Source organism: Schistocerca americana, chromosome 8 (assembly GCF_021461395.2).
Source record: "Schistocerca americana isolate TAMUIC-IGC-003095 chromosome 8, iqSchAmer2.1, whole genome shotgun sequence".
Taxonomy (NCBI): domain Eukaryota; kingdom Metazoa; phylum Arthropoda; class Insecta; order Orthoptera; family Acrididae; genus Schistocerca; species Schistocerca americana.
In genome coordinates this window covers 524055359-524066766 of record NC_060126.1, presented here as the reverse complement: position 1 = coordinate 524066766, position 11408 = coordinate 524055359, and the positions used below count along the sequence as shown (strand labels likewise).

At 45.3% G+C, this 11408-nt stretch overlaps 1 protein-coding gene across 1 annotated transcript in view; it reads left to right on the top strand.

Annotated features, from left to right (window-relative positions):
- Positions 1-409: 409 nt before the first annotated feature.
- Positions 410-11408, top strand: part of LOC124545962 (glucose dehydrogenase [FAD, quinone]-like) — a gene marked incomplete at its 5' end in the record, with an annotated part of 42924 nt that continues 31925 nt past the window's right edge. Inside the window, 2 exons of the mRNA XM_047124927.1 lie at positions 410-729; positions 3657-3837. Of these exons, the coding sequence (XP_046980883.1) occupies positions 410-729; positions 3657-3837 (501 nt within the window). The remainder of the gene's footprint in view (positions 730-3656; positions 3838-11408) is intronic.

Sequence of the window (11408 nt, the reverse complement as noted above, 5' to 3'; positions counted from 1 at the left end):
TGAGCGGAGAAAATCTCCGACCTGATCAGGAATGGAACCCGGGCCCCTTCTGGTAGCAGTCCGACGCACTGGTCGCGGAGATACCGAGGTGGACGTAATCGTACTCTTCACTCACATTATGGCTTGTCTGTGTCAAATGACACCGAGCTGTCTTACCGCCATACAAACAATGTGCAGTGTCAAATTTGTACCATGTGGTCAAAATTGGAACAAATTTTTTTTCCAGCGTACATCCCTTCAACATTGACGAATTAGCGTAACTACCAAGTTTCGCTGCCATACGTCAGTTTTATAACCACCAGGCAGACGTAACGCCGTGCAGAAGTTGACCGTGGCCCTGTGTCCGTGCGGCAGGTGGGACTCGGCTGCGGCTGCGGCTGTGACGATGGCGCCGCCCCCACGGCGGTACTCGGCGGCGGCGACGGCGGCGCGGATCGCGGCCGCCTTCGGGCCGGGCATGGCGTACATCCTGCTGGTGCGGCTCACCATCCACTTCTCCAGGCCGGACATCACCGACTCGTGGCAGCGGCCGCACGACGTGCGCGTGCCGCACGACACCTACGACGTGGTGGTGGTGGGCGGCGGGTCGGCGGGGGCGACGCTGGCGGCGCGCCTCTCCGAGGTGCAGGGCTGGCGGGTGCTTCTGCTGGAGGCGGGCGGCGACGAGCCGCCGCTCGCCGACCTGCCGCTCATGTTCCCCGCGCTGCAGCTGTCGCCGCTCGACTGGAGGCCAGTAGCCTGCGCACAGTAGCTGCTCGCTAGCGCCCTCTTGCTCTCTCTACGGCGTCAAGTGGTTTGAGATCTACCTACTGATTATTTAAAATCAGCATTAACACGAGCCCCCCACTAACAACGTTTTCACTGAATGAGAATTCCATCAGGAGTTGCGTGCACCGCGACCTCCACACCAATATTAATAACACGAGGAGGATCAGCACTGGTCGTCGGAGTAGAAATCCTTATTCTTTCTTTCTTTCACTGGTGCCATGTGCCGCGTCGACGCAGGGTCGGAATTGTTAGGAACGGATTTGGCAAGGTTAGTGGAAAGGGTTGGCCGGATGCCCTTCCTGCCGCCACCCCGTACCCCCGGGGCGGAATTAGTGTACGCCTGCCGTCTGCGTCTAGTGTAATTCGTGGAAAGGTGCGAACGTGTTCAGATGTCTGCGACTCGTGTAACTGAGGCGGAACGTGGGGACCAGCCCGGTATTCACCTAGCGGGATGTGGAAAACCGCCTAAAAACCACATCCAGGCTGGCCGGCACACCGACCCTCGCCGTTAATCCGCCGGGTGGATTCGATCCGGGGCCGGCGCGCCTACCCGAGTCCAGGAAGCAGCGCGTTAGCGCTCTCGGCTGCCCTGGCGGGTAGAAATCCTTATTGCCGTTGCAAATCTATCTGAGTCACTGCGTGATCCTTATCAGTGCTATTATAAAAGCCCTTATAAATAGAAACAGTAAAACTGCATTATCTACACATCTCCAACGAATGGTACTTGTCAGACCGGCCGTTGAATTTGTACCTTCGGTCTGTCGTTGATGTATGCAGATGTTGCAGTTTTACTGTTTGTCTTTACAAGTCCACAGGGCTTTAATACTAGCACTGATGATGGTCACGCAGTGATTGAAATCGATTTGCAACAGTAACAGACATTTCTAGTTCAACGACCAATGCTGACCGCCCTGTTGTTATTAAAACGTTTTGATTTGCCAAATCCACAACTCCCGCGGGTGTATAGCGCTTTCCAGAAGGATCTTTACAACTTTGATTCTAAGACAATGGAAACATCGCACCACGAAGGAATTATCCGAATGGGGCGCAAATCGGCAGATATGATGTATATTTACAAACAAATGATTAAAATTTCAGAAAATTTGATAATTCATTCGAGAGAAGCAGTTCACAAATTGTTCAAGTCAATATCGCATTGATCCACATGTGGCGCTTATGCAACTAGTTATTCGGCTTGGCACTGATTGTTAGCGTTTTTGGATGTCCTCCTGGAGGAAGTCACTGGGGCTCAGTTTGAAGCGGGACTCATTATAGAAGACAACTACACTCAGTTCAATGAGATTCCAAGCTGCAGACGTCCCGCGCGACTGCAGTGGGATACGAACTCGACTGTCGGTCCCCATACGGCCCGACAAACAGCAATGATATTCTGGGGTGCCCTTTATTTCCGTAGCAGACCCTCTTTCACTGTCATCCGACGCATTCTTACAGCAACTGTGGTGCGTCGACGATATTCTACGCCCCGTTTCGTTACTCTTCATGGCAAGCCAGCATGGGCTTACATTTCAGCAAGATAATGCCCGACCGCACACGGCGTTGGATTCTACTGCTCGTCTTCGTCCTTGACAAACCCTGACTTGGTGAACAATGTCGCCGTATTTCTCCCCAAATGAGAAAGTTTGGAGCAGGCAGGGCCCTCCGACCAGCTCGGGATTTTAACGATCTAGCACACCAGTTCGAGAGAATTTGGCACGATGTCCCTAGGGGGACATCCAACAACACTGCCAATCAAATCTCAGCCGAACAACTGCTACCATAAGGGCAAAAGGTCGTCGTTTTCGTCAATAACTAAAAATAAGCAGGGAAAAATCTACAAGGGTTTTTGAACATTATGCCGCAACCCGCACCTTTCTACCTTTTCCCATTTCGGAAATATATGTAATCAAAGTTGTAAGAATCATTTTGAAACACTAGTCTTGTTGTCGTTGATTTTCCAGGGTTACAGGTGATTGGATATTTTACGTGGCCTTTCTGGGGTAAGAGGGTGCAGTAAATGCTTCAGTTCCATTTATCTAACAATCACATCCCTCCCGCCGTAGTTTGCTCGGCACTGATTTGCCCAGCTTTAACGTTTGTTTGCATGGTTCGTTACCTTTTCCGCCTACACTAGAAATGCTTTCTCCTTCTCTCCACCAATAAATGTAATGCTGGAATGAAATTTTTCACTCTTCTGAGGCAGATTAATACTGGGTGCAGGACGGAGACTCGAACACGGGAGCTTTGCCTTTCGCGAACAAGTGCTCTGCTGACTGAACCACCCAAGCACATCTCAGGATCCGTCCTCATAGCTTTACTTGCTCCAGTACTTCGTCTCCTAGCTTCCAAACTGCAGAGAAGCTCTCCTGCGAAACCGGCGGGAATAGCACTGCTGGAAGAAGGATACTTCGGAGACATGGTTCAGCACTGCCTGGAGGATGTTTCGAGGATAAAGTTTGGAAGGTAGGAGATGAGGTACTGGCGGAAGTAAAGCTGTGAGAAGGGGTCGTCAGTCATGTTTGGACAGGTGAGTTGATAGAGCACTCGCTTGCAAAAGGCAAAGGTCCTGAGTTCGAGTCTCGGTCCGGCACACAGCTTTATTCTGCCAGGAAGTTTCAAATTTAAGCTGTTAACAGCAGACTTCGTCTGTCTGGTGGCAACGCGCGTCTACTTTAACTGGAGCGTAGCAGTAACTTGTCAAATGACCAAGTTAGCTTCCGCTACTGCCGCATATTCGGTTTGCTCGGCCAGGTAACAGCAGAAATGCACACATGTAGCTGCACACAAGGAAGGCATTAATTACGAAACAGTATGTTTTCGAGGTGACGATTAAAACTTGACGACTGCCCCTACTAGCAGAACTACGTGGTAAGCGGACGGTCGGGCCGCAGGTTCCAGACGGAGCCGTCGGACCGCTACTGCCTGGCGATGCGCGGCGGGCGCTGCAACTGGCCGCGCGGCAAGGTGCTGGGCGGCTCCAGCGTGCTCAACGCCATGCTGTACGTGCGCGGCAACCGGCGCGACTACGACCGCTGGGCCCAGCTGGGCAACCCGGGCTGGAGCTACGACGAGGTCGGCGGCCCGACTACCAGTAGCCGCGGCGCCTGCGTCTACCTCCATCCCACCTCATCCTCTCCTACGCCTGGCCACTCCGCTCCAGCCAAGTTCTGTCACTCCCTCCACTTTCTTGAAAGATACGTCTCCATTCTGCCTTCTGCATACGGTTACCTTCCACCATACGGGTCCCTCATCCTTGCTCTCATTGAACACTTACCTATACGCTACACTATCACAAAGCTGACTTCAACAATCCCATTGTTCGGTATCTTTATTTTCCAATCCTGGTATGCTCTCACATCTACCAAGATAAAACCCAACAACCCATCACCTACACATACTCCATAACCTCTCCCATTAGATCTCCAATCAACTGGCTCTCCCAGACGAAGAAATCAGTCAGAATTATTAGTCATCCTATCAGTTCCAAAACTTCCCTCCCTAGCCTATCCCTCATCAGATATCTCCCAACCCTCCTAATTTTTCCGTATTCTCTTCCCTTCCGTATCATGGCTCGATCCACAATCCAGTACCCGACTCCCTTTCTGATATCTAAGACACTACCCCCTCCCCCACCCTCCCGAATACCTTCATCTCCATATTACTACCCATTTCAGCTCTTTTTTTACATCTACAATCTAATCACTCTTCAAAACACATCATCTCCTTCTTCTTACACTATCCTTTCCTAATGTTGGTCCTTCCAACTTAGTGAATATGTGATGCTTCCTTTTTAAGATCTTTCACCTTTCTCCGCCATCTTTTTTTCTATTTTTTATGTTTTAAAATCGAATAATTGGTGACGTGTATCTGTTAATACCATAAATGAAGAAAATCATCTTTTATTAATTGTAAAAACGCCTATCAGTTAGCCGGCCAGAGTGGCCGAGCGGTTCTAGGCGCTTCAGTCAGGAACCGCGCAACCGCTGCGGTCGCAGGTTCGAATCCTGCCTCGGGCATGGATGTGTGTGATGTCCTTAGGTTAGTTAGGTTTAAGTAGTTCTACGTTCTAGGGGACTGATGACCTCAGATGTTAAGTCCCATAGTGCTCAGAGCCATTTGAACAACTTGAACCTATCAGTCCTTCAACTTGTGATTGTACTGCAGCAATTTAATTTATTCTGAAACCATTCGGACGAAGTGAGAAATTTTTGTCCTCCTGACAGTCCATATTTCGTCCAAGTGGTGTTAGCTTTATTTATTTTGAGTGGTCAGTCTTCTGGCTGGCTTGGTGTGACCCGTCACGAATTTCTCTCCTCTGCCAACCTTTTCACCTCACAGTAGCGATCGCAACCTACTTCCTCAATTACTTGCTGGGTGTATCCCAATCTCTGCCTCCCTCTACAGTTTTTACCCTCTACAGCTTCCACTAGTACCATGGAAGTTATTCCTTGATGTCTTAACAGATGTCCTGTCATCCTGATCCTTCTCCTTGTCAATGTTTTCCATATATTCATTTCCTCGATGATTCTGCAGAGAAACTCCTCATTCCTTACCTTATGAGTCCACCTCATTTTTACTATTTTTTATAGCACCACATCTCAAATTCTTCTATTCTTTTCTGTTCGGCTTCCAATTGTCGATGTTTCTGTAACATATAGTACTGTACAAATGCACGTTCTTAGAAATATGTTCCTGAAATTAACGCCTATGTTTGATACTAGCAGACTTCTCTTAGCCAGGAATGTCCTTCTTGGCCACGCTAGTCTGCTTCTTATGTCCTCCTTGCCCAGTCCATCTTGGGTTATTTTGCTGCCTAGGTAGCGCAATTCCTTAACTTAATCTACCTCGTAATCACCAATCCCGATGTTGAGTTCCTCGCTGTTCTCATTCCTGGTACTTCTCATTACTTTCCTGTATCTTCGACTTACTCTCATTCCATATTCTGTTCTCATTAGGCTGTTCGTTCCATTCAACAGATCCTACAATTCTTCAGCACTTTTACTGAGGATAGGAATGTCATCGGCGAATCTTTATCACTGATATCCTTTCACCCTGGATTTGAATCGCACTCTTGAACCTTTCTGTTATTTCCGTCACTGCATCTTCGATGTACAGTTAGATCAAACAACGATCAAGGGAAAAAAAGCTCTCTCCAGATCAGTCCTGCGAGTACCTGTTCGGAGCGATTCAGAATGGAATAACTACGTAAATCCAGTCACGGGAAAGGCAGATGCCACACTCACAATTACTGTATCAGAAAAATCCTAAGGCAGCATAATTCACTCACAAAAGAGACGCATGCATAGTACTTGTTAGACCAATTCCTGAGTATCCCTCGGCAATCTAGCACTGTTACCGAATAATGAAAGAGGTTACGATAAAAGGCTGCACAATCGGGCACGAGTTTATTTTTGTCGCAGCCTTACATAGCTCTGACTGTCCCTTTTTCAGAATCAGTCAGGAGACATAATACTACCTCTTTCCTCCTACATACACCCATCAGCCGAAACATTACGATCCCTGCAAACAGCGAGATTCAATGCCGCTTGGTGGCGATACGGCAAGGAAAGTATATAAGCGGAGCAGAGATCGATGGTAAATAATTCTTGAGACGATGCAGGCCGCAAACGGGGAAATCTACTGACACAGGCGACTTTGACAACGAGCAGATCGTTAATGTCCGGAGCGTGAGAACTAGCATTTCGAAAACGACGGAGCTGGTAGACTGTCCGTATGCCACTGTCGTGAGCGTCTATGGAAAGTGGTTGAGGCACGGTGAAACCGCGAGTAGGGGAACAGGTGTTGGCACGGAACGTGGAAGAGAGAGACTCGCGCACTCTATAAACCAGGATAGGCTGCAATCTGTGACAGAACTGGCGACACAGTACAAGACTGCAGCAGGCGCAAGTGTTTCCGAGCACATTGTTGAACACGGAACTACGCAGCAGATGAGCCATACGTGTTAACTTGTTGTTTCAACGACCACAAGTATTATATATAACATCTCTTCTGTGAAGGTCACGCAGATGAACTCTCGGATATCAAAAATATACTGGGATGTTCATGATTCGGAGGTCAGTGGGACAGACCTTATACGGCAACAATAAAAACAGGAACAGATCTGCCTACGACTATTACGGCGATGTTTCGGCATGTACGTCCCGTGGCCTACACGTCATACTGGTTAGATTTTTGTCAGAAGTGGACATCCATCTATGAACAGGTGTATGAACGCCAAAATCAAACAATGGAAAATCCGGGATGGAATGTAACAGTGTTATGAGAAGGAAAGTTGCTACTCGCCATACAGACTCAGCTTCTCCGCTGTATGTATGAAGACCAGTATCACTACCGAAGCATGAACCACGTGCCTGCCGACACCTGCGCAGTTCCAGTCCATTTTGGCAGTTTCTTTTCACATTAACTGTGTACTTTTATGTAACGGTGGTGTTGTGATCAGTCCATAGACTATTTTGATGCAGCTCTCCGCGCTGCTCTATCTTGTACACGTCGTTTTTCATGTTTGCATAAATGCTGCAGCCTACATCAGTCTGTACCTTCATACTATCCCCTACACTTTGTTCCATGACCGAATTAACTGTTACTTGACGCGACAGCGTGTGTCGTATCACCCTGTCCCTCCTCTCATTCGCACTGTGCCGCGGATCTCTCTCCTCCTCAATTCAACGCAGTATCTCTTTATTACACAATCGATCTACCGATCTAATCTCAAGTATTCTTCTGCAGCACCACATTTCAAAAACTTCTACCCTCCTCCTGTCTGCACTGTTTCCGGTCCGCGTTTAACTTCCGCATGAGGCTACACTCGAGATAAATCATTGCAGAACAAGCAGTCTAACACGTAAATTCGAATTTAGTATTGACGTGCTATTTGTTGTCAGGGAATATTTTCTCTTTGTGTACTGCTTCTGCCGTCGTCAGTTACTACACTGCCCAAATGACAAAACTCGTCGTCTAGTTTTAGTGTCTGATTTCCTAATCTAATTACCACAGAATCGCCTAATTTAATTCGACTGCATTCCATCACGCTTATTTTACTTCTGTCGGTGTTTATCTTATAATCTCTTTTCAGATACTATCCACTCCTTTGAAGTCCTATGTCGTCTGTGACAGAATTACAATGTCATCGGCAAACCTCAAACTTATTTTTCTATGAATTTCAAATTCATTTTTGAAATGTCTCCTTAATTTGCTTTACTGCTTTCTCTGTGCACATACTGAATAACTTCGGTGACAGGATACACCCCTGTTTCATTCCTTTCTCAACAACAGCTTCCTTGTCACCTCCTTCGATTCTAAGAGCTGCAATCTGGTTTCTGTGCAAGTTATAGATAACCTATTACTCTTTTTTTACACTACACTGCATTGCTCGTATTCCATGAATTCCACGAAGAATGAACGCTAGCGTATGGGGAGGGATCAAAGCTGTACATTTAATTTAATTGTAAAATGGTGAAGTGACATTACATTATACTACTAAAGAGCTAATTCTAATTATATGTAACCTAAAACATTAAATTTGAAAATTTCTGTGAAGATACTCTTTAACGAAGTTGAAGAAGTTGTCCAATAGAAAGTTCTTTAAGTCTTCAACTCAACCACATTATCTACTTTGTATTTAAGGCCTCTGGTAGGTTGTTGAATACATGTGTAGCCATTTATACTTCTTTCTGTACTAGTGTTAACCCCTTGAACGGATTGTAGAGGTTGTTTGTTGTCCTGCTGTGACAGTAATGATTTTCACTATTTTTTGTTATGAGAAAAATATTGGTGATGACAAAGGACATTAATGAATGTAAGCACTAAGAATTTGTCAAAATGTCCAGTTTTCTGAAGAGGTCTCTGCAGGATGTCCCTACATTAACACCACATATAATTCTTACAACACGCTTCTGGATTCTCAAAATACTCTTCCTTTAACTCACCTTTCGCCAAATAATGGTTCCACAACACATTAGTGAATGGAAATATGCGGGACAATCTAATTTTTTCATTTTTAAATCGACAACAGCAATACTGAAAATATAGCTGAACCAAGACTCTTCATTAACCCTACAAGTGACACTATAAATATTTATACCACAGGTCTTAAGTGCTGTTTATTACCTTATTGACTACAAACAGTGGATTGTATTGGTAATATACTCACAGTAGTTTTTCAGATAAGTAGGAATACTATTTTTATGTTTCTAAGTCGGCAGACTGGAGATATTAGGTTCAAATGGCTCTGAGTACTGCCGGCCGAAGTGGTCGTGCAGTTAAAGGCGCTGCAGTCTGGAACCGCAAGACCGCTACGGTCGCAGGTTCGAATCCTGCCTCGGGCATGGATGTTTGTGATGTCCTTAGGTTAGTTAGGTTTAACTAGTTCTAAGTTCTAGGGGACTGATGACCTCAGCAGTTGAGTCCCATAGTGCTCAGAGCCACGACGACACGACGGCTCTGAGTACTATGGGACTTAACATCTTAGGTTATCAGTCCCCTAGAACTAGGTTTAATTAGTTCTAATTAAACCTAACGAACCTAAGGACATCACACACATCCATGCCCGAGGCAGGATTCGAACCTGCGACCGTAGCAGCCGCGCGGTTCCGGACTGCAGCGCTAGAACTGCACGGCCACCGCGGCCGGCGGAGATATTAGGAAGTACGTGAGCAGTGTTCTGTATATTTATCGATGGCCTTCGAGACACTCGTTTTCGGAGCTGGATCTACGTTCAGCCACAATTTCTCCCTTGTGGCTTTACTATTCTGATGTTTTCTGACACAGAAAAACGGTAAGTTCACATTGTGTAGTATAAAATCAACGCGTGCGTCGTTTGTAAGCACATTTACTGACGATTACCTTCCGCGCCGTGCATGCAGGCAAACACATTGCCGTGAATTCAGTTCCTAGTTACATTCAATTTTACTGATTATGTCTGTGTAATACTGCTAACAATGAACAATAATACAGAAGATGATATTGCACACAAATTATGTTAGGCGCTGAGGTACTATAATTTCACACAAATTATGTTAGCCGCTGAGGTACTATAAATCATTTCCGCTGACACTGCACTTGTACGATGATAACTGAAAATATGCACCATGACGAAAACAGTTTATTCACGTATCTGAATGTAACATGCATATTATTCACTCAGTTTTTGTTGGTTTTTATAGTTTGGGAGATAATACTTAGATTTGCGAATATTACATTTGGATCTACGGGGCCGTGTTAAAAAGTAGCCCCTCCTAATTTTTTTAATGTGAAAACTCTTACAGAGTTTTAAATAAAACATGCGTTATTAACACTCTTCATCTTTATTCTTCATGGCTGTTCAGTACTTCCTCATTAGTTATGCGATCTACCCATCTAATCTTCAGCATTCTTCTGTAACACCACATTTCGAAAGCAAATTAGTTATCGTCCATGTTTCACTTCCATACATGGCTACACCCCATGTAAATACTTTCAGAAATGAGTTTTTGACACTTAAATCTATACTCGATGTTAACAGATTTGTCTTCTGCAGAAACTCTTTCCTTGCCATTGCCAGTCTACATTTTATATCCTCCCTACTTTGACCATCATCAGTTATTTCGCTCCCCAAATAGCAAAACTCATTTAAGTGTCTCATTTCCTAATCTAATTTCCTCAGCATCACCCGACTTAATTCGACTACATTCCATTATCCTCGTTACCTTTTGATCATGTTCATCTTATATCCTCCTTTCAAGACACTGTCCATTCCGTTCAACTGCTCTTCCAAGTCCTTTGCTGTCTCTGACAGAATTATTATGTCATCGGCGAACCTCAACGTTTTTATTTCTTCTTCAAGGATTTTAATACCTACTCCGATTTTTTCTTTTGTTTCCTTTACTGCTTGCTCAATATACAGATTGAATAGCATTGGGGAGAGGCTACAACCCTGTCTCACTCCCTTCCCAACCACTGCTTCTCTTTCATGTCCCTTGACTCTTATAACTGCCATCTGGTTTCTGTACAAATTGTAAATAGCCTTTCGCTCCCTGTATTTGAACCTTGCTACCTTCAGAATTTGAAAGAGAGTATTCCAGTCAACATTGTCAAAAGCTTTCTCTAAGTCTACAAATGCTAGAGACGTATGTTTGCCTATCCTTAATCTTTCTTCTAAGATAAGTCGTAGGGTCAGTATTGCCTCACGTGTTCCAACAGTTCTACGGAGTCCAAACTGATCTTCCCCGACGTCGGCTTCTACCAGTTTTTCCATTCGTCTGTAAAGAATTCGCGTTAGTATTTTGCAGCTGTGACTTATTAAACTGGTAGTTCGGTAATTTTCACACCTGTCAACTCCTGCTTTCTTTGGGAGTGGAATTATTATATTCTTCCTGAAGTCTGAGGGTATTTCGCCTGTCTCATACATCTTGCTCACCAGATGGTAAAAGTTTTGTCTCAAGCTGATGATACAGCTACAATGTCTAGTTTCAAATGCTACTATTGTAACTGATGGCAGTCTGGGTAAAAAGGTGTCAGTTATACAAGCAGGTGAAACGCCTAGTCAGATGCAGCATGTAGGGTACGTTGTTTACCTGTGCTTGAGGCATTTCATGAAGTCGTGAGACCGACTGTGATAATGTAGTGGTTGCAAATGTGCATTTATG